This window comes from Lynx canadensis, chromosome F1 (assembly GCF_007474595.2).
Source record: "Lynx canadensis isolate LIC74 chromosome F1, mLynCan4.pri.v2, whole genome shotgun sequence".
Classification (NCBI taxonomy): Eukaryota; Metazoa; Chordata; class Mammalia; order Carnivora; family Felidae; genus Lynx; species Lynx canadensis.
Genome location: NC_044319.2, coordinates 12,018,339 through 12,041,334, shown reverse-complemented (window position 1 = coordinate 12,041,334; position 22,996 = coordinate 12,018,339). Strand labels below are relative to the sequence as shown.

The 22,996-nt window shown below is 39.6% G+C and overlaps 1 protein-coding gene across 2 annotated transcripts in view; it reads left to right on the top strand.

Annotated features, from left to right (window-relative positions):
* F5 (coagulation factor V) overlaps positions 1-22,996 on the top strand; it is a 75,837-nt gene that overhangs the window by 20,940 nt on the left and 31,901 nt on the right. For both annotated transcript variants that reach the window (XM_030301911.1, XM_030301912.1), the window contains exons 4-8: positions 11,114-11,326; positions 12,783-12,926; positions 15,399-15,620; positions 17,122-17,287; positions 21,976-22,153. In XM_030301911.1, coding sequence (XP_030157771.1) covers positions 11,114-11,326; positions 12,783-12,926; positions 15,399-15,620; positions 17,122-17,287; positions 21,976-22,153 — 923 coding nt within the window. The remainder of the gene's footprint in view (positions 1-11,113; positions 11,327-12,782; positions 12,927-15,398; positions 15,621-17,121; positions 17,288-21,975; positions 22,154-22,996) is intronic.

Genomic DNA, 22,996 nt, shown 5'->3' with positions numbered 1-22,996 from the left:
GGATGCCTCACTGATGACGGATGCATGTGCCTATTTCCCACTCCCATCTGGGGAGCCCCAAAATATGCCGATGCCTTGCAAGCTCACATGAGCGTTTGTGAGTAGAATAGATTTTCCTGAAGATGGGCAGTTAAACAAGGGTAGCCGACATGGCTGCAATGTAAAATATTCTATGTAGAAATTTAACATCTCAAACTTGGGCTTTTGGAAAAGAGCCATCAGATTTACCCTTTTGTTTACCAACTAGACAGGCAGACAAAATGTATGAAACAGCAGTTTTCAGACATCGAACAACAGACAACACAAGAGAATCCTCCATGAGAGAAGAATAACAAATGAAGTGGGCCCTAGGGGTATTCAAGCTCCCTGCCTTGAGTGAGTTTCCAGGGCATAGCACAAAGAGGATGAACGGTCTCATGGTGAGCTCAACAGTCTCTTGGAGTTAAGGAAACGGAGACTTTTGGTAGGCCAGAGTGGCTGGAACTTGTGATTTATAGGGCAGAATCCTGAAGAGGATGGTATAGACACAAAGAAAGAGTTCTTGAGAATCTACACAGCGGTCCTGTCAAGTCTTCAACTAAATACTGATCTGCACGTGCATGTGAGGAAAGTATTGAAGGTAAGGAAAATACCACCAGACAGAAACAGCCAGAACACTCCCTGGACCACACACATAAACATAGTTTATGTCCCCATCATCAAAAGTGGAAAGACCGCCTAAGTAATGGGCACTGGGGAGAGGTAGAATCATCAGAAGGCACAGGAGTTGGATAACATTAGTCTAGGCTGCAGACTGCTCTGGAGGTGACAAGCATAAAACTCAATATTAGTTCCAGGAATGCAATAAAATCCAGCAACCAACATGTGAAACTCGCAAGGTTAATAAAAACTAATGAGCATTAAAAGAAGCAGGAAAAATACGACCCATAACCAAAAAATACTTAATCAAAAGAAACAGATCCAGAGAGAAAAGAAATAATAGAACTTGCAGGCAAAGACATTAAGACAGGCTATTATAAATATCCTCCATATGCTCCAGAGCATGATGAGAAGAGTGACAGAAGGTATGAAGACACGTAAGTGGAAACTTTACAGACGAATACAAGAGCCGAAATGGGAAGTACACTGAGATTAACAGCACTGTAGAAGAAAATATTAGAAAATATTATATATAGAAATAAAAACTATCCAAATGAATCATGAAGACAGAAAAGACTGAACAAAATGAACAGAGCATCACTAAGCTATGGGACAATATCAAGAGACATCACATATATGTAATTGGAATCCTAGAATGGGGAGAAACAGAAGAAATATTTAAAGAAATAGTGGATAAAAAATTCCCAAGTGTGATGAAACTATAAGCTTACAAAGGCCTGACAAAACCAAGAAGAAGAAACATGAAGAAAACCACTCCAAGGCACATCATAATCAAGTTGCTAAAGACCTGTGATAAACAGAAAATGTTGGTTGGTCCAATGGTAGTGGGTTATCAAGCTTATTAACATTAGTGTCACTGAAGTTGGTATACAACCCCCCACTAATAAATTTGACTAGCTTTGAAGAAGAATGAGAGAAAATGTTACAAGCACTGAAAAAAACAAAACCCCAGAAACAAAAATAAGAATGACAGTAGACGTCATTAGAAACAATGCGAGCCAGAAGACAATTAGAGATCTCTTTAAAGTACTGGTGTGGGGTAGGAGAGGGCCATTTGCCCACTTAGTATTCCATACCAAGCAAAAATACTCTTTTAAAACAAACAAAATAAAGACTGTCTTAGGCATGGAAAGAAGAAATAATTTCGCACTAGCAGACCAGAAAAACATGGTAAAGAAAGTCTTTTAATCAGAAAAAAAAATCATGTTAAAAGGATATTTGGATCCACAAGAAGCAATAAGAAGCTCCAGAAATGGGTAAATATAGAGAAAATTCTTCCTCATTTTAAATCTCTTGAAAAGATCATCAATTACCTAAACTTTAAAGCAAAAATAATAACAATTTATTGTGGGGTATATTATAAATGCAGAAGTAAAATTTATGTACAATACAAAATAGCACAGAGGCTGGGAGGGAGGAAATGAAAATATACTGTTGCAAATTACTTTTTTTTAACAAAAGCATTAATTTTATTTATATTTTTTAATTCATTTATTTTTTAATTTACATCCAAGTTAGTTAGCATATAGTGCAACAATGATTTCAGGAGTAGATTCCTCCTTGATGCCCCTTACCCATTTAGCCCAACCCCCTCATATAACCCCTCCAGTAACCCTACTTGTTTTCTATATTTAAAAGTCTATTATGTTTTGTGCCCCTCCTTGTTTTTATATTATTTTTGTTTCCCTTACCTTGTGTTCATCTGTTTTGTATCTTAAAGTCCTCATATGAGTGAAGTCATATGGTATTTGTCTTTCTCTGACTAATTTTGCTTAGCATAATACCCTCTAGTTCCATCCATGTAGTTGCAAATGGCAAGATTTTGTTCTTTTTGATTGCCAAGTAATACTCCGTTTATACACACACACACACACACACACACATACATACATACCACATCTTCTTTATCCATTCATCCATCGATGGACATTTGGGCTCTTTCCATACTTTGGCTATTGTTGATAGTGCTGCTCTACACATTGGGGTGCATGTGCCCCTTTGAAACAGCATACCTGTATCCCTTGGATAAATACCTAGTAGTGCAATTGATGGGTTGTAGGGTGGTTCTATTTTTAATTTTTTGAGGAACCTCTATACTGTTTTCCAGAGTGGCTGCACCAGTTTGCATTCCCACCAGCAGTGCAAAAGGGTTCCTCTTTGTCCGCATCCTCGCCAACATCTGTTGTTGCCTGAGTTCTTAATGTTAATGGTCTTTCATCCATTTTGAGTTTATTTTTGTGTATGGTGTAAGAGAGTGGTCCAGAATAATTTTTCTGCATGTTGCTGTCAAGTTTTCCCAGCACCACTTGCTGAAGAGACTGTCTTTATTGCATTGGATGTTCTTTCCTGCTTTGCCCAAGATTAGTTGGCCATACATTTGTGGGTCCATTTCTGTGTTCTCTATTCTGTTCCATTGATCTGAGTGTCTGTTCTTGTGCCAGTACCATACTGTCTTGATGATTACAGCTTTGTAATACAGCTGTAAGTCTGGGATTGGGATGCCTCCAGCGTATGGTTTTCTTTTTCAACATTGCTTTGGCTATTCGGGGTATTTTCTGGTTCCATACAAATTTTTGGATTATTTGTTTTAGCTCTGTGAAGAATGCTGGTGTTATTTTGAGAGGTATTGCATTGAATATGTAGATTGCTTTGGGTAGTATTGACATTTTAACAATATTTGTTCTTCCTATCCAGGAGCATGGAATATTTTCCCATGTTTTTGTGTCTTCTTCCATTTCTTTGATAAGCTTTATATAGTTTTCAGCATATAGATTTTTCACCTCTTTGGTTAGATTTATTCCTAGGTATTTTATGGTTTGTGTTGCAAATGTAAATGGGATCGATTCCTTGATTTCTCTTTCTGTTACTTCATTATTGGTGTATAGGAATGCAACCGATTTCTGTGCAGTGATTTTCTATCCTGCGACTTTGCTGAATTCATGGATCAGTTCTAGCAGTTTTTTGGTGGAATCTTTTGGGTTTTCCATATAGAGTATCGTGTCATCTGTGAAGAGTGAAAGTTTGACCTACTCCTGGATAACTTGGATGCCTTTTATTCCTTTGTGTTGTCTGATTGGTGAGGCTAAGACTTCCAATACTGTGTTGAATAACAGTGGTGAGAGTGGACATCCCTGTCTTGTTCCTGACCTTAGGGGGAAAGCTCTCAGGTTTTCCCCATTAAGGATGATATTGGCATTGGGTCTTTCATATATGGCTTTTATGATCCTTCTATCCCTACTTTCTCGAGGGTTTTTATCAAGAAAGGATGCTGTATTTTGTCAAATGCTTTCTCTGCATCTACTGAGAGGATCATGTAGTTCTTGTCCTTTCTTTTATCGATGTGATGTATCACATTGATTGTTTTGCGGATATTGAACCAGTCCTGCGTCCCAGGTATAATCCCACTTGGTCGTGGTGAACAATTTTTTTAATGTATTTTTGGATCCGGTTGGCTAATATCTTGTTGAGGATAAGTGCATCTATGTTCATCAGGGAAATTAGTCTATAGTTCTCCTTTTTAGTGGGGTCTTTGTCTGGTTTTGGAATCAAGGTAATGCTGGCTTCATAGAAGGAGTTTGGAAGTTTTCCTTCCATTTCTATTTTTTGGAACAGCTTCAAGAGAATAGGTGTTACCTCTTTTTTAAGTGTTTGGTAGAATTCCCCTGGAAAGCCATCCGGCACTGGCCATATGTGTTTTGGGAGACTTTTGATTACTAATTCGATTTCTTTACTGGTTATGGGTCTGTTCAAATTTTCTATTTCTTCCCGTTTCAGTTTTGGTAGTGTATATGTTTCTAGGAATTTGTTCATTTCTTCCAGATTGCCCATTTTATTGGCATATAATTGCTCATAATAATCTGTTATTATTGTTTTTATTTCAGCAGTGTTGGTTGTGATCTCTCCTCTTTCATTCTTGATTTTACTTATTTGGGTCTTTTCCTTTTTTTTTTTTTTTTTTGATCAAACTGGCTAGTGGTTTATCAATGTTGTTAATTTTTTCAAAGAACCAGCTACTGGTTTCATTGATCTGTTCTACTGGGGTTTTTTTTTTATTTCTTTCTTTCTTTAAATAGCATTGACTTCTGCTCTATTCTTTATTATTTCCTGTCTTCTGCTGGTTTTGGGTTTTATTTGCTGTTCTTTTTCCAGCCCTTTAAGGTGTAAGATTACATTGTGTATCTGAGACCTTTCTTCCTTCTTTAGGAAGGCCTGGATTGCTATATACTTCCTCTTATGACCACCTTTACTGTGTCCCAGAGGTTTTGGGCTGTGGTGTTATCATTTTCATTGGCTTCCTTGTACTTTTTAATTTCCTCTTTAACTTCTTGGTGAGCCCATTTATTCTTTAGTAGGATGGTCTTTTGTCTCCAAGTATTTGTTATCTTTCCACATTTTTTCTTGTGGCTGATTTTGAGTTTCATAGTGTTGTGCTCTGAAAATATGCAGGGTATGATCTCGATCTTTTTGTACTTGTTGAGGGCTGATCTGTTTCCCAGTATGTGATCTATTCTGGAGAACGTTGTAGGTGCACTGGAGAAGAATGTGTATTTCACTGCTTTAGGATGAAATGTTCTGAATATATCTGTTAAGTCCATCTGGTCCAGTGTGTCATTCAAAGCCATTGTTTCCTTGTTGATTTTCTGATTAGATGATCTATCCCTTGCTGTGAGTGGGGTGTTGAAGTCCCCTACTGTTATGGTATTATTATCAATGAGTTTCTTTGTGTTTGTGATTAATTGATTTATATATTTGGGTGCTCTCACATTTGGAGCATAAACGTTTACAATTGTTAGGTCCTGTTGGTGGATAGACCCCTTAATTATGATATAATGTCCTTCTTCATCTCTTGTTATAGTCTTTATTTTAACGTCTAGATTGTCTGATATAACTACTCTGTCTTTCTTTTGGTGACCATTAGCATGATAGATGGTTCTCCATCCCCTTACTTTCAATCTGAAGGTGTCTTGAGGTCTAAAGTGGGTCTCTTGTAACAGCATATAGATGGGTCTTATTTTCTTATCCATTATGTTACCCTATGTCTTTTTATTGGAGCGTTTAGTCCTTTGTCGTTTAGAGTGAGATATGAATCTATTGTCATTATGTTGCCTGTAGAGTTGGAGTTTTGGTGATATTCTCTGGTCCTTTCTAGTCTTTGCTGCTTTTGGTTTTTGTTTGTTTGTTTGTTTGTTTGTTTTGTTTGTCTTTTCTCCCTTCAGAGATTTCCCCTCAAAATTTCTTGTAGGGCTGGTTTAGTGGTCATGAACTTTTTAAATTTTTGTTTGTCTGGGAAACTTTTTTTTTTAATTTTTTTTTCAATATATGAAATTTATTGTCAAATTGGTTTCCATACAACACCCAGTGCTCATCCCAAAAAGTGCCCTCCTCAATACCCATCACCCACCCTCCCCTCCCTCCCACCCCCCATCAACCCTCAGTTTGTTCTCAGTTTTTAAGAGTCTCTTATGCTTTGGCTCTCTCCCACTCTAACCTCTTTTTTTTTTTCATCCCCTCCCCCATGGGTTTCTGGTAAGTTTCTCAGGATCCACATAAGAGTGAAAACATATGGTATCTGTCTTTCTCTGTATGGCTTATTTCACTTAGCATCACACTCTTGTCTGGGAAACTTTTTATCTCTCCTTCTAATTTGAATGACAGCCTTGCTGGATAATGAATTCTTGGCTGCATATTTTTCTGATTCAGCACATTGAATATATCCTGCTACTCTTTTCTGGCCTGCCAGGTTTCTGTGGATTGATCTGCTGCAAACCTCATCTGTGTTCCCTTCCCTTACTGCTTTCATGATTCTTTCTTTGCTTAAGTATTTTGTAAATTTGACTATGATGTGCCTTGTTGATGGTTGGTTTTTGTTGAATCTAATGGGAGTCCTCTTTGCTTCTTAGATTTTGATGTCTGTGTCTTTCCCCAGTTAGGAGAGTTTTCCGCTATGATTTTCTCACATAAAACTTCTACCCCTTTTTGTCTCTCTTCATCTTCTGGGACCCCTATGATTCTGATGTTGTTCCTTTTTTTTTTTTTTTTTAATTTTTTTTCCAACGTTTATTTATTTTTGGGACAGAGAGAGACAGAGCATGAACGGGGGAGGGGCAGAGAGAGAGGGAGACACAGAATCGGAAACAGGCTCCAGGCTCTGAGCCATCAGCCCTGAGCCCGACGCGGGGCTCAAACTCCCGGACCGCGAGATCGTGACCTGGCTGAAGTCGGACGCTCAACCGACTGCGCCACCCAGGCGCCCCTGATGTTGTTCCTTTTTAATGAGTCACTGATTTCTCTAATTCTTAAATTGTGCTCTTTTGCCTTAGTCTCCCTCTTTTTTTCTGCTTCATTGTTCTCCATAAGTTTGTCCTCTGTATCGCTGATTCACTGCTCTGTTTCAACCATTTTTGCCACCGTAGCCTCTGTTCGAGATTGCAGCTCAGTTATAGCATTTTTTACTTCATCTTGACTTTCTTTTACTTCTTTTATCTCTGCAGAAAGGGATTCTAATTTATTTTCAACCCCAGCTAGTATTCTTATTATCGTGATTCTAAATTCTGATTCAGATATCTTGTTTGTATCTGTGTTGATTAAGTCCCTGGCTGTCATTTCTTCCTGTTCTTTCTTTTGGTGTGAATTCCTTTGTTTCATCATTTTGAAGGAAGAAAAGGAATTAATAAAGTAAAACAAATTTAATTAAAAAAAAACACACACAAAAAAATCAAATAAAGAATGCCAAATCCTAGGTGTGTTTTGGTCTGGTTGTTGAAAGGAGCTTGGTAGATTAGAGAAAAAAGGTGAAGAAAAAAAAAAGGAAAAAAAAAGAAGAAAACGTTTGAAATTTTGAAAAAAAATGAATACAGTGAAATAGAATAAAATGAAATGATAGAAATAAAATAGAATTTAAAAAATTTACAAAAAGGTAAAAATATAGTAGAAAAATTAAAGAAAAATCTTTTTAATAAATATGGAAAATAAAAAATAAATATCTTCTCTTTATTCAAGAATAAGAAAAAAAAAATTGAATAGATGGATCAGCGAACAGACTGAAGTATGATTGAAATTACATCGGTTTCCCCTGGAAGTCAAACTATGAAGTACTTTATAGTCTGTAAACTAGGCAGGCAGAGAGGTCCTCAAGAGCACAGTTGGCCCAGTTGGGTGGGGCTTAGTGTAATGACTCTGTTCTCCACTAGATGACGCTGCTTAGCTTTCTGGGGTGGATTGTTGTGGCTCATGTAGGCAGGTATGCGCATGTGTGGGAGTGGTGAAAATGGCGTCACCCAGCTACCTAGTCTCTAGTATCAGAACTCTGTGCTCTCCCTTACCGGCAAGCAAGCGCCCCTCCTTTGTCTCAGGCTTCTGTCCACTCCCAGCTTTTACACTGTTCATGACCAAGCCATCAGCCTGCCAGGCAGCACCTCCCTCCTGAGTTTTATCTCAGATGTGGTGCTGTTTCCCAACCCCTCACTTCTGTGGGACCATGACTTTGACCTGCTCAGACCTTCTGGGGGAGGGTCTCATTGAGCAATGGCCTGGTGGCTGCCTGCCTCCAGGAACGTTCATGGGACCGTGTTGCTGCTGATGCCCAGAGACTGCAGCTCAGTGCCAGCCCCCCCCCCCCCAGAAAAAGTTCACGTGATTGTGTAGCAGCAGCTTTTCAAGGATTATGGAAAATCACAACACACATCTGGCACCAGGCTTCACCTTTAATGACCTTGTTCTAGCACCAGCGAATGTGGTTGTTCTCTGGGGTCTGCTGGGACCTTTGCCTGTGGGTTGGCCACATAGCCTCTACCAGGTATCCTTCCTGCAGGGGAACTGCCTCTCTCCCATGTGGCCTGAGGACCCCTTGGACCTCACTCTCTGCTCATGGGGATTTGCCTTTCCCACCAGAGCACCACCAGGTATCGAGCTACAGAGTTTCAGACTTTGTGCTCCTCCTGTTTGTAGAGTCTTAATGGAATTTAAACCCTCTCCTTTCTCCCTTTTTTTGTTCAGTCCCTTGCGTACTCTTCCTTTTCTCTCCAGCTGCTTTCTGGGGGGGTGGGAGGGGTGCCTTCCCGTACTCTCCCCCCGTCTCCATCCTCTCTCCACAAGCAAAAACAGCTTCCTACCCTCTCTGGCTTCTCTCTCCCCCAGTTCACCTCTCTGTGCCATGTACCTGCTGAGTTCTGTGGTTCAGGTTGTGCAGATTGTTGTGTTAATCCTCAAATCCGTTTTCTAGGTGTGCAGGTTGGTTTACTGTTGATCTGGCTGTATTTCATGGATGAGAGATGCACAAAAACTTCCATGCTGTTCTGCCATCTTGGCCCCTCCCTCTATTGCAAATTTCTTATAAGTGAAATGATACCATATTATCTGATGGTAGACTGCGGTGTTAAAGTTGTATCTTGTAAGCTGAAGGGCACCACTAAGAAAACAAAGCGAAGTTAATAAAATAAGTGGAGATAAAAAGAAACTATAAGAAAATACTCAAGCCAAAAGAAAGCAAGTAAGATAAGGAATAAAGACATGATGGATAAATAGAAAACAAGAGCAAGATCATAGACTTCCACTCAACCATATCAATAATTACATTATAAGCAAATGGGCAGAACACTACGACTAAGAGACAAATTGTAAGACTGGGTAAGACCCTACTATGTGCTGAATTTGAGAAATCCACTTTAAAGACAAAGACAGGACAAAGTAACAGATGGAAAAAGATCTACCATACTAACACTAACAAACACAAGGGGGTGTATAATGTGTTTTTCCATTTGTATGTCCTTATGGGAAAGAAAACTATAATGACAGAAAGCAGAGCAGTAGCTGCTGGGCCCAGAGGGTAAGGGAAGGTGCTGACTGGAAATGGCACAAGGAACCTCCTTGAGATAGAACTATTCTGTACCTTCATTGTGGAGGTAGCTCTACAACTATATACATTTGTCAAAATTCAGCAAATGTTCTACTTAAAATTGGTGGATTTGATTGTATGCAATTTATACTTCAATAAAGATGATAAAAGGCAGAAAAAGAGAGAGGAAGGAAGGGAGAGAAGGAGGAATAAAGAGACGAAAAGGAACAAGGAAAGAGAATGGAAGGGAAGAAATCAATCCTTTGTTTTCAAAAAGCACAGTCACTTCCGTAAGAATAGTTTTCACTGGCCCTTTACCCCGTCACGTAAAATGTCTTAGTCCTTTTTCCTGATCCTAATTGTCTGCCAATGTCTACACTCTGATGATCTCCCTTCCGCCTCAAATTTGTCAAGCTGCTGCACTGAACAGGAGAAATTCTGGCACCAGATAGTGATAGTGAAACTTTCACCTAATTAAACGCGGCGCACCTCAGGCACTTGGCTATCTACAACACTGACCTCTCCCCTTCCTGACCTCCTTTGCTTCATCTCTGGCCACATCTTCCTTTTGTTGTTGAACGCCCCGCCCAAGCCTTTGCCCCTGTTTTCATCTTCAGAATCCTAGCTCCCTCTCTCCAATAAGGAAGACTCATTCCTACATCTCCCACCAGTCCGGAAAGCCAAGTACGTACATAAGCCAAGTACGTATGTTAGCGGTCGGTCTTCAGGTACACAAAAGACGGGAGTAAGACATCTGAACTTCAGAAGGTAGACGCATTTCATACTCGCAAGGGCAGCTAGACTGCACAGAGGAGCTGGACTCGGAGGCTCTGGGGAAAGTGAGACTGATCAGTTGGTGGAAGCGTGATACAGCGATCAGACAGGGCTGAGAGTGGCAGAGGTTGGGAAGAAGATACGAAATACAGAAGAAACACAAAACACTATGGAAACAGCTCTGGGTATACTCCCATCCCATGCTAATAGGAAGTTAAATGGAGGATGTCTTGTCAAGCACCACAGAGAAAATAGAAATAGAACTCATTCTCTTGGGGCACCTGGGTGGCTCAGTCGGTTAAGCGTCCAACTTCGGCTCAGGTCATGATCTCACGGTCCGTGAGTTTGAGCCCCGCGTCGGGCTCTGTGCTGACAGCTCAGAGCCTGGAGCCTGCTTCCGATTCCGTGTCTCCCTCTCTCTCTCTGCCCCTCCCCTGCTCATGCTCTGTCTGTGTCTCAAAAATAAATAAAACATTAAAAAAAATTTTTTTAATAAGAAATAGAACCCATTCTCATATTCTCAGATGATTTACCAATCAAAGGTGATTCAGCTCTCTGATTTTATTTAAATAATAATCATTTAGATACCCTGTAAAATTAACTTCTTAAACTTTAACAAAAATATACTCGTAGCATTTTTTATTCACCTCAGCTCACTATGGATGCAAAACCCTTACAACTGCGTAAACACAGAAGTGGGTATGTATGAATCTTTCCAACTAATGCAGGTCCACTGTGGAAAGGTATATACATCTCGGTAGAGATCGGACATTCCCCCATATTTGAAGAAGATGAAAAAGTAGTCCTCAGAAACTGTCCAGATGTGTTCGCGCTTTTCTTCTCCAGGTGCGTCTTACTCTGACCACACATTCCCTGTGGAGAAGCTGGATGATGCTATAGCTCCAGGCCAGGAATACACCTATGTGTGGAATATCAGTGAGGACAGCGGGCCCATGCACAATGACCCTCCGTGCCTCACACACACCTATTACTCCTATGAAAATTTGGTACAGGACTTCAACTCCGGGCTAATTGGACCTCTGCTTGTTTGTAAGAAAGGTAAGGGAAAATCAGCAACAATTAAGATGTTGGAAGGGTAAGAAGTGCTCTCATGGAATGAGGCTCGAGAGAATCTTGGTACCTTTTTGTAAATCAGGCAGAGGGAGAAGGGGGTGGGACGCCAGCTCTTTGCGTGACATTGGTTATCTGAGGGTTGGGAATCTTCGTGTTTCCCCTAATCCTTCCTTCATCTCAGTGCGGGGAGACTCTCCCAAGTAAACCTCTGTCTGAGAGCATGTTCCAATGCCCTGCCTGTGTGACCCTAACACTTACCTCAAGGCCAAGTCTCTTTGAAAGTGTACAGCAGCCTATATGTTGCTGAGAGTACTTGGAAAGAACTTAGGCTAACGTACCTGAGGTTTAGGTTGGTAATTTGGTTTACAAACACACAAAACACCAGCTTCCTGTCTTATAAACAAGCTGAACACTTTGGGTGGCAGGTTTCAAACATATTCAGTTGACTTTATAACAAAACTTCATCGGCTGGGCTTAGGAGCAAGTGTGAATTTTCATTTTATACCCCCAAAGGATTCAGCCCGTCTTCCATTAAAACAACAAACTACCACAGCGAACTGCACTGTGGGAAATAATGTGATTGATTCAGCGTCTGTCTGTACATACAGGCATACCGCATATACATACCTTCCTAACTCATTTGTTCACTGCACAAACACATGTTTTCACTGCCTGGCCTATCAAAGACACCGTGATGGCTCTGACAAAAGATATTTCAAACTTATAAAAACCTCTTCTTTTATTTGAGTCTCAGCTGCATTTCCTCCTCACATGAGAATGGATTAATCTTGACCTGCTGTCTCACTACACGTCCAGGCAAGATGGCTGTATTAAACTTGAAACGTCCTTGGCCAACTGAGCCAAAATACCTATTTATGGGCCTGTTGATCCTGGAGGAAATCAACGCTTTTCCTGAAGCCTTGACAGCCCCAAATGTTTTTTCTCTGTGCCAGATCAAATTTGCCATTAAGTCCCCATTCCTCAAGGCTCTGAGGTATCCAAGAAAATACTTAAGGTGGACACCAGAATTTTAATAAGCTTCTAGGCATTATTACTTGCTAAAGATGCTATTTTTTAAAATAAGAATTTCTTTTTTTTTTTTTTTTAATTTTTTTTTCAACGTTTATTTATTTTTGGGACAGAGAGAGACAGAGCATGAACGGGGGAGGGGCAGAGAGAGAGGGAGACACAGAATCGGAAACAGGCTCCAGGCTCTGAGCCATCAGCCCAGAGCCCGACGCGGGGCTCGAACTCACGGACCGCGAGATCGTGACCTGGCTGAAGTCGGACGCCCAACCGACTGCGCCACCCAGGCGCCCCCAAAATAAGAATTTCTTAAAGCTATTATGATTGCTTGCCTTAGATTTTTTTTCCTATGTAGGAATACCTCACAAGAGTCTTGTGTCTAGGATGCTTAAAAAGCGTGTCTTTTCTTTCACAGGCACCCTGACTGAGGATGGGATTCAGAAGATGTTTGACAAACAACATGTGCTGATGTTTGCCGTGTTTGACGAAAGCAAGAGCTGGAGCCAGTCATCGTCTTTAATGTACACAGTCAATGGTTACGTGAATGGGACAATGCCAGGTAACCCACGGGCCGCACGCTACCCGGCCACAGCAGCACCATTAGCACCTTTGATCCCGCTGTTTTCCTTAAAGCCCCACGGAAGGTGACCATACTCATATTCGCTGTTTTTCAACTCCTAATCAGAAAGATAACATAATCGAATTCAGTGGTTCTCCAGATTCTATCATCCTTTTCTTTCTTTTTTTTTTTTTTTTTTTACAACAAATACAACAAACAATTGGAAGCTACCTAGGAGGAAGAGTGTGCAGCCTTATTATATGTAAGGTTCTGGGCAGGCGTCACCTTGGCCTGTGCCTCCAGGAAGACCTCCAAGATATTAGCTCAGTCTCCTTCAGTGAGTTCTGTGGTCCCTGCTGCATGGTGACCATGCCTTCTTCCACAAAGGAAGCCTTGCAAAACAGAAATTCAAGGTCAATCCCTGGCAGGAAGGGTCAGCAGAAAGAATACAAGGAATACACGCACAGTGAAGGTTAATAGATTAGGAGAAGGACCCCACATACAAAACTACCACTGGCATTTCACAAGGTGATGGATGAGGAATTGTCAATGGCATGTAGGAGGTTTCCTCTTTCCATCTGTATGGAGGTTCTTGTGGAAAAGCAAAATCATAGCCACTATTAAGAGAAAGAAAAACAACAAAACTGATTCCCATCCAGACTTCTTCCACCCTTCCAATAGAAATGACTTGGAACCAAAGATCCTGAGGAAAAAGAATGGAAAATGAGAATATTATTTTATTAAAGAAGTCCATACTTCTCAGAGGTCATTTTCTGTACCTGAAAATCACAAGTGGCTTTGCTTACTAAAAACAAAACTTGTCAAACTTGTCAAGAGTGGAGGTCTGGATATTGCTTTTAAATTGCATTCTGTTTCATTTGACTCTGTCTTCCCAGAGTTTGTTTGTTGTTCCCAGAGTTTGTTGTTACAAACATACTCCGATGACTCTGGTTTCTCCATTCAGAGTTCCAAAACTTAGTTAATTGCCCTCTATCTTAGGAGGTCTGCGTTCAAGCCTTGCTCACTTCTCTAGCTTAGTGTGGCCCTTAGAAATCCATTGTCATTGTAAATGTGCCTATTTACAAAAATGGATCAACCATTTATCCTGGTGCAGAGGGGTGTGGAGGAATTTTCTTTTTTTACATATAAAGTAGCATTTCCAGTGCTATAATCCTTAGAGAGGAGTGGTCAAGGAGACATTGTATCTGTGTCCGAGAACAGTGAATCATTTGTGTAAATATATAGAAGTCAAACAAAAGCAAGCTACATGCAAAAAAATTAGTAATTCGGTCAGGGCATCGAGTTTATGAATTTATAGTAAAAAAAAAAAGAGAGAGAGAGAGTATTTGGGCTTAGGAGAGGCAAGATAGGGGGCCATTAGTAGAAACTGAGAAAAGTTAATGCTGTGCAATTGTCTTTTGGAGCATGGTAAATTAAATATATGATAAATGCTAATACAGATGTTATCAAATGCTTAATTCAGCATAAGCATTTTTTATGGGGTAGGTAAATACTTCCATCAAAGCCTCCTACCTTCTAGCTTCTTGCTTGCAGCTTCTAGCTTCTTGTTCTCATCCGTGATACTAGGAATCCTTGCCTGGTTACAATGGTCTTCTAAAAAATACAAGCCCCTCAGTCTCTCTGCAGGTAAGGGACTGATTCTCAGCTCCATAATGTCGCATCTGGTAATTATGGATCTGAAATTTAAACCCCAAGTCAAGGATGGAAGGAGGCTTAGAGTCTCCCACAGAGAAAATTAGCACGTTCCCAGTCACCGTGAGCACAAAGAAGGAGCCAAACTCAGCTTTTATTCTCAGTTTTCATTACTTCATCCATGAAATGCTCCTAGTGGCCTACTGCATTAAGGAGAGCCTATATCCCACAGAGGAATTCATTGCCTTGTCACTTAAACAATCAACAAGTGGTTAAAGAAGTGATTAAAAATTTCTTAAAGCATCGTCACATCTCTCCCTTAGGCAGAGCTTCGACCTCTATCCAGTTGAGAAGTTTATGCCCCTGAACTCAGCCTTATTGGAGGCTCTGGTGCCTCCCTCCAATTGAGCCCAGATTGATTCTAGAGTGACCAGCTGCCCAGGCTTTCTCAGGGCTTTCCCAGTCTTAACACTAAAAGTCCTGCATTCTGGGAAACTCCTCAGGCCCAGGTGAACCAGGGTGGTTGGTGACCTACTTTCCCTCCCTGGCCTCATCTCTTAGCAATCCTTGTGTTTCTGAACTAACTTTCCTCATCTGTGGGCTCTATTCTTACCTCTACGTACCACTTAAGTTGTGACCACTTGCTTGCCCGTCACTCAGATGTCTGCTTTGCTGGGGCAGGAACCACAACTGGAGTGTCTATACCCCTTGAAACAATGCCTGATGCATAGCAGGTGCTCAGTACATAGCTCATGAGTGATTTTTTTTTTTATTACAAAGTGCTGACTGCCTGTTTCACTCCCCATCTCTCCCTCTCAGATATCACTGTTTGTGCCCATGACCACATTAGCTGGCATCTGATTGGAATGAGCTCTGGGCCAGAACTGTTCTCCATTCATTTCAACGGCCAGGTCTTGGAGCAGAATCATCATAAGATCTCAGCCATCACCCTTGTCAGTTCTACGTCCACTACCGCAAACATGACTGTGGGCCCAAAGGGAAAGTGGATCATATCTTCTCTCTTCCCAAGTCATTTTCAAGGCAAGAAATTCTTCCAAAGTTTTGCTTGTGAACATGGGATCCTTTCTTCCCAGGCACTAACTCCCTCATTCTCCTTTGCCCTTTCAAGCCACCCACACCCCAGACATATATGCTTAGTCCTGAGAACAGAATTTAGTTATTCTGCTCTTAGACTTAATATAACGCATGAGTTGGAGGAAGTGGGGAAATTGACAAAGGTTTTTTAAAATGAAGCAAAAACTAAAGAGGGCTCTACTTCCTCAAAAGGAAAAAGAAGGAAGGAAATAAACTCATACATAGAGATATTCTTCCTGGGGGTATTTAGTATGTAGCTAAAGAAAAAAAAAACCTAGGTGCCAGAACAAATAAAACATCTGTAAGCACTATAGAGAAGCACTAAGTTACAGAAAGTGCAGAAGATTTAACATGAAAAGATTATCTTTTATAACAAGATGAACACAAAGCCTGGGACGAGGAGGAACCCAATGGATGTGTGTTTAATGGAAAAAAACATAGAATTAAACCAGCTGAGCAGTGAGTTTAAAGAACATCAGTTGATTTGGGTGGGGAAACAAATCAGCCCAGGTTGTTATGTGGCATCATGTAAACAAAATAACTAATTGTTCTATTATTACACATTGTTGTTTTAAAACTGTTGGGGAAGAAGGGCGCCTGGGTGGCTCAGTTGGTTAAGCAGCCAACTTGAGCTCAGGTCATGATCTCGCAGTTCGTGAGTTTGAGCCCAGAGTCAGGTTCTTTGCTGACAGCTCAGAACCTGGAGCCTGCTACGGATTCTGTGTCTCCCTCTCTCTCTGCCCCTATCCTGCTCGTACTCTGTCTCTCTCTGTCTCTCAAAAATAAATAAATGTTAAAAAAGCTGTTGGGAAGAAGGTCTATATAAACAGAGACTAAAATGTAAGTAAATGATATCGCTATAGAAAATTATTTTGGTACCAAAACAATGTATACAAAAGCCAGACGCATAAGAAAGGGACACTTTGATGGGGTCATTTTGTTTCCTGTTCACACTGAGCAGTCAAAATTATATTTGAAATCATGAAATGTCATAATACCCCAAGAAGATAGAGTCCCAAATAATAAAAAACAACAAAACTAACATTATTAAGGTTAAGTGCTTCTTATATTAACTTACTTAATTTTTAACAACAATTTTATACAGCATATACTATTATTATCATCTCCATTTTACAAATAAAGGGACAGATGACAGGGAAGATGAGAAATCAACAAGACCTAAGTCGTAAGATTTTAAGGATCTGGAAGTTACATTTTTTTTCCTCTAAAAGAAGCAAAGGAAATCTTTCCAAATTTCTTCCCTAACCCATCCTCTCTTTGCTTTTTATTCTTGCCCCTTTCTCTACTGTGCTAAAAGAACTATAGACCAAAACGTTCAGAAGTTGCTTGAGCATTACTTTTACTGTTATTATTTAAAAGATTTACATTTTGACCAGCCTCAGTTTCTTCTCTCAAAATCTCTCCCTGCCCTTATATTCTAATTCAGCTGGGATGCAGGCTCATATAGACATTGCAAGCTGTGCAAAGAAAACCAGGAATCCTAAGAAACTAACTCGCGACCAGAGGCGGCACATTAAGAGGTGGGAATACTTCATTGCTGCAGAGGAAGTCATTTGGGACTATGCACCGATAATACCAGCGAATATGGACAAGTGAGTTTTGGGGGGTCTTAACCACTGTGTAAAGAAAGGTCCCAGAGTCCTAAAGGCATGGCATGAACTGTCATGAACTGACATCTCTCAAGGGAATACATGTATTGGATTCAGGTCTTTTTGTACAAATCAACCTGGAATTACTCTAAACTCACCAAGGGAACTCAGCAGCGGCAGCGGTAGTGGCTAGTAACAGCAGCGATCACTTGTTGAACATTTTCTGTTAGTTTTACTTTAATGCTCCAGGTGAGACACAGCTTTTATTCTGTAGATTAGAAAGGCTGTCAGAAAGGGGGAGAAATTCAGAAGTGCAAGTAGCTCTCAAACGCTTGAAAAATCGTCTCACTCACCGTAAGAGAACTGCAGATTACACTTCACTGAGATACTGTCTTCCGCCTCTCAGACCCACAAGTGCAGATGATACAATCTGTTGGCAAGGCCGTGGGAGACGAGCACTAGCGCACATTGTTGGTGGAAGAGTACATTGGTACAGCCATTCTAGAAGATGATTTGGGAATACGCATCACAGTTACAAATGCATAGGCTCACAATTGTAAATGCATCGTACCCTCTGACCCAGCAATCTTGCTCTGGGAACTTACTATATAGATATACTTGTTCACCTGTGAAATGGGTGTACGTACTGGATATTTGCACTGTTAGTAGTAGCAAAAGTTTGGAAACCACCTAAAATGCCCTCCAATAGGAAATTAGTTTCATAAATTATGGCACGTCCGTATGATTGAATACTATGCCTCTGTTTTCAAAAGAGATTGTAGTCACTCTCTCTATACTGATATAAAAGTTGTCCAAGATATATTTTTTAGATTAAGAAGTCAAGGGAGGAAAAAAATGGCAGATTAGGAGGTCCCCCGATCGTATCCCTCCATAACAGTAGTAATTTGACAGCTGCCACAAACAAAAGTGCTTCTGTGAGAGCTTTGGAATCCAGGTAGGATTTGAGAAATTCCAGAATCTTCCCAGTGGAAGCCAAGACCAAGGAGAGATATTTTTAGAAGGCACCTCATGCTTAGGAGGTAGGTTTTCTGACAGTGCTCCCATCTACAAACTTGGAAACAGCCTTGTCCCATTTTGGACTCAGCCACAGTCCCACTTGGTCTTTGTCTTGACACGAGCACCATTTGCCAAGTGGTTGACAAAATTCAACATCTTTTCATGATAAAAACTCTCAACAAGTAAGCTATGGAAGGAATGTACCTCCCCATAATTAACCCAAAGCTAACATCATACTCAAAGAAAGCTTTTTCTGTAGGATCAGGAACTAGACAAGAGTGACTACTCTCACCACTTTTATTCAACATCTTACTAGAAATCCTACCCAGAGCAATCAGGCAAGAAAAAGAAATAAAAGACATCCAACTTGGTAAAGAAAAAGCAAAACTGTCTCTCTTTGCAGATGATAACTCTTAAGACTCCACCAGAAATCTATCAGAACTAATAAAAGTATGCAGTAAGTTGCATGATGTGAAATCAATGTATAAAAATAGGTTGCATTTATTAAACTAACAGCAATATATACAAAAAAGACATTAAGAAAATAATCCCATTTCAATAGAATTAAAAATAATAAAATGCTTAGGAATAAATTTACCCAAGGAGGTAAAAGATCTATACACCACAAACTGTAAGATACTGATGAAAGAAATTGAAGAAGAGACAATCAAATAGAAAGATGTTCTATGTTAATGGATAGGAAGAATTAATTTGTTAAAATATCCATATTAATCAAAGTGGTGTACAGATTCCATACAATCCCTATCAAAATTCCAAAGGCATTTTTCATAAAAATAGAAAAAAACAATCCTAAAATTTATATGGAACCACAAAGACCCTGAATAACCAAAACAATATTGTACTAGAAGACCAAAAGCTAGAGGCATCACACTCTTTATTTCAAATTGTATTACAAAGCTATACTAATCAAACAGTACAGACCAATGAAGCAGAATAGAGGCCAGAAATAAACACATGCATATATAATCAATGAATCTTTGACAAGGGCACTAAAATATACAATGGGGACAAGATAGTCTCTTTAATAAATAATGTTGGAAAAACCGGATAGCCACATGCAAAAGAATGAAATTGGACCCTTAGCTTATAGGATACACAAAATTAACTCAACATAGATTAAAGAATTAAATGGAAGGAGAAAAGGTAAGGGAAAAGCTTTTTGACACTGATCTTGACAATGATTCTTTTTTGGTATAACACGAAAAGCACAGGCAACAAAAACAAAAATAAGTGGGCCTACATCAAACTAAAAAGCTTCTCTACAGCAAAGGAAACAATCAGCAAAATGAAAAAGAAATTTATGGAATGGGAGAAAATATTTGTGAGCCATATGTCTAAAATATATAAAAAACTCAATGGCAGAACAAACAAACAAACAAACAAAAACCCAACCTGATTTTAAAATGGGTGAAGGTAGGTGCCTGGCTGGCTCAGTCAGTGGAGGGTAGGACTTTTGATCTCAGGGTTATGAGTTCAAGCGCCTTGTTGGGTGTAGAAATCACTTAAAAATAAAATCTTTTAAAAAATAAAGTAAACTTTTAGAAATGAGCAAAGGACCTAAGCTGACATTTTTCCAAAGAAGACATATAAATGGCAAATCGATACATGAAAAGATGTTCAACATCACTAGTCATCAGGGAAATGCAAATCATATGCACAGTGAGATTATCACCTCATACCTGTGAGGATGGCTACCACAAAAAAAGAGATGACAAGAGTTGGTGAGGATGTGAGGAAAATGGAACTCTGTACACTGTTGGTGAGAATGTAATTTGGCATAGCCATTATTGAAAATAGTAAGAAGTCTCCTCCAAAAATCAAAAATAGAAGTACCACAAGATCCAGCAATCCTACTGCCGAATATATATCCAAAGGAAATGAAAGCAATACCTTAAGGAGATCTCTGTGCCCCATGTTCATTGCATCATTATTCACAATTACCAAGATATGGAAACAACCTGAGGGTCTGGTGATGGATGAATGGGGAAAGAAAATTCCAGACACACACACACACACACACACACACACACACACACACACACACACACTGAAATATTACTCAGCCTTAAAAAAGAAGGAAAGCCTGCCACTTAAAACAACATGGATGAAGCTGCAGAACATACTGCTAAGACACATCCCAACACAAAGTGACAAATACTGTATGATCTCCTGATCTCACTTAAATGTGGACCTAATAAGCAGTATGGTGACCATAGTTGGTATCGTATACTTGAAATTTGTTAAGACAGTAGACCTTAAGTATTCTCACCCCCAAAAACGAATATAGTAACTAGGTGAGGTGATGGAAGTGTTAATTACCTTAATTATGGTAATCACATATATACATATATGAATCATCATGTTGTACTTCTCAAATATATACAATTTTTGTTTGTCAAAATCACCTCAATAAAGCTGGGAAAATACAAGACAAAGTCAAGGTGTAGCACTAAGTATAAAATAGCTGCCTGTTTGCTAAGGAATGAGAATATAAGTGTATTTATATTTACAACTCATAGTTGCATAAAGATGCTCTAGAATTATACACATGAAATTAATGCAAGTGAATATTTAGAAAATCCAGGGATGGTCAGAGACGTGGGATTGATGGGATATAGTGTGTGAGTGAGCATTTTCACTGTAATCAAAATCATTTGAATGTATTTGCTATTCGAATCTGCTATTCAAAAAATGTAACTGAAAAAGAAGGGCAGAAAAGGAACTTGCTCAAGAATCAGATAATAATAATTGGCAGAACTGCAATAAGGTTCCAGGACTCTGGCAACAGTCTGTGCTTTTTATTGTGCAAAATAAAGGCATAAATGGATCAGTTCTATCATGGCGCTTCTGTTTTTGCAAACTAAGGCAATAAAGAGGACCAAAAGGAAAAGTGGTTCATGTTGCTGCCCCAAATCTTTTATCATAAGAACTACAGAAGATGGGTGAAAGTGACTGCTTTTTAGTTGGCACTGGGATCGGGTGGATGGTAGAAGGGATAGCCCAACAGCACAGAACTACGTCTAATAAAAATAGTCAGAGCTTCCTGGGTGGAACATATCTTTAGAGATTGAGAAATACCTGGTCAGTCACTAAGGGTACCACAAATTAAGTGATAAGGAAGACTTGAGAAAAAAAAATTCACAGTATACCCTCTCATTCCTTCTGTTTATTTTAAAATATAATTTATTGTCAGATTGGTTTCCATACATCACCCAGTGCTCATCCCAACAAGTGCCCTCCTCCCTGCCCATCGCCCTCTTTCCCCTCTCCCCTACCACCCATCTACCCTTAGTTTGTTCTCAGTTCTCAAGAGTCTCTTATCCTCTCATTGCTTTTGGATAGCTCTTTTTCCAGAGATTTCTAAGGTCTGTTCTAGTGACCAGAGTGACAGGAAGTTCTAGGTAGCCTTTTCTAACCACACCTACAACTTTATCAGTGGTGGAGAAGACAGACAGATGAGAGGTTTCCAGTTTTCCAACTAGAGAGCAGATATTGGGACTTTGCAAACCACGTTAAGAATTTTTTTAAAAGAAAATTAGCATTTTAGCTAATTCAAGAGCAGAACTTCTTTCTAAGCATAGGGTTTCCTCATCCTCCTGGGGTCTTTATTTGAGCGAACGGTTTAATTTTTTTTAATTTCATTTCACTTTAAGAAAATACAGATCTCTGCATTTGGATAATTTCTCAAACCAAATTGGAAAACATTATAAGAAGGTTGTCTACAAGCAGTACCAAGATGAGTCTTTCACCAAACGCATAGAGAATCCCAATATCAAAGAAGATGGGATCTTGGGTCCTATTATCAGAGCCCAGGTCAGAGACACACTCAAAGTAAGTACCACAAATATGGAACCATGGAAGAAATTAAATAGTGAAAGACAATGTATAAATATGTCCATTATAATTTTTGATTCAAATGCAACTTCAGTTTTTATGTAGTATTTGCTCTGATTTATAGCCTACCTCACAACATAAAGAATCTAAGACAATTCATCAAATTGTAAAAGGATAAAGCAAAGAACCAATTTCATTGAGGTGAAGGATAATGTGGGGACAAAGAAAATAAAGCCATGGATAAATACAATGGAACACACGCCGTATGTTCCAATCGGGTTGTCTGTAAATTTTGTCCAAAGCTTTCCAGCAGCCGAGTGAAAAGGGAAATATGTCAGGGCAAGATTCGCAGTACTCATAAAGAAAGTATCGTTTTCCCTGATAGTGAGATCAGTTTCTCCCATGGATCCTTAAAAAGAGGATGCTGTGTAATACAGTGGATGGAATCCTTGATAGAATCCCTATAATTGGTATAATAAATAAGTTGCATAGCTTTTTAATATAAGGGTTGTCCTCATAGCTGAGAACATAACGGTAAACACAACTGAGTATAAACAATTCATCATTGTGCTCTAGGTATGTAGTTCTCCCATAAGCTGGTCTCTGATGAAGGTAAATTTAGACATGTATCAAGAACACCGAGTGTTCTTCAGGCAGCTTTCCTTAAATATATGCCACATCAGTCAAGCTTTTGATAAGAACTGGGCAGCAGAAAATTAAAGGTTGGCATCTTTGGCAAGGTTCTAGAATGCAGGTAATCTACAGATTAAGGATGAGCCAAATGCTTTGGCAATCGACCAGTAGGAGATAAGATTAAGGTTCTCTTTTGAAGATTAAGAA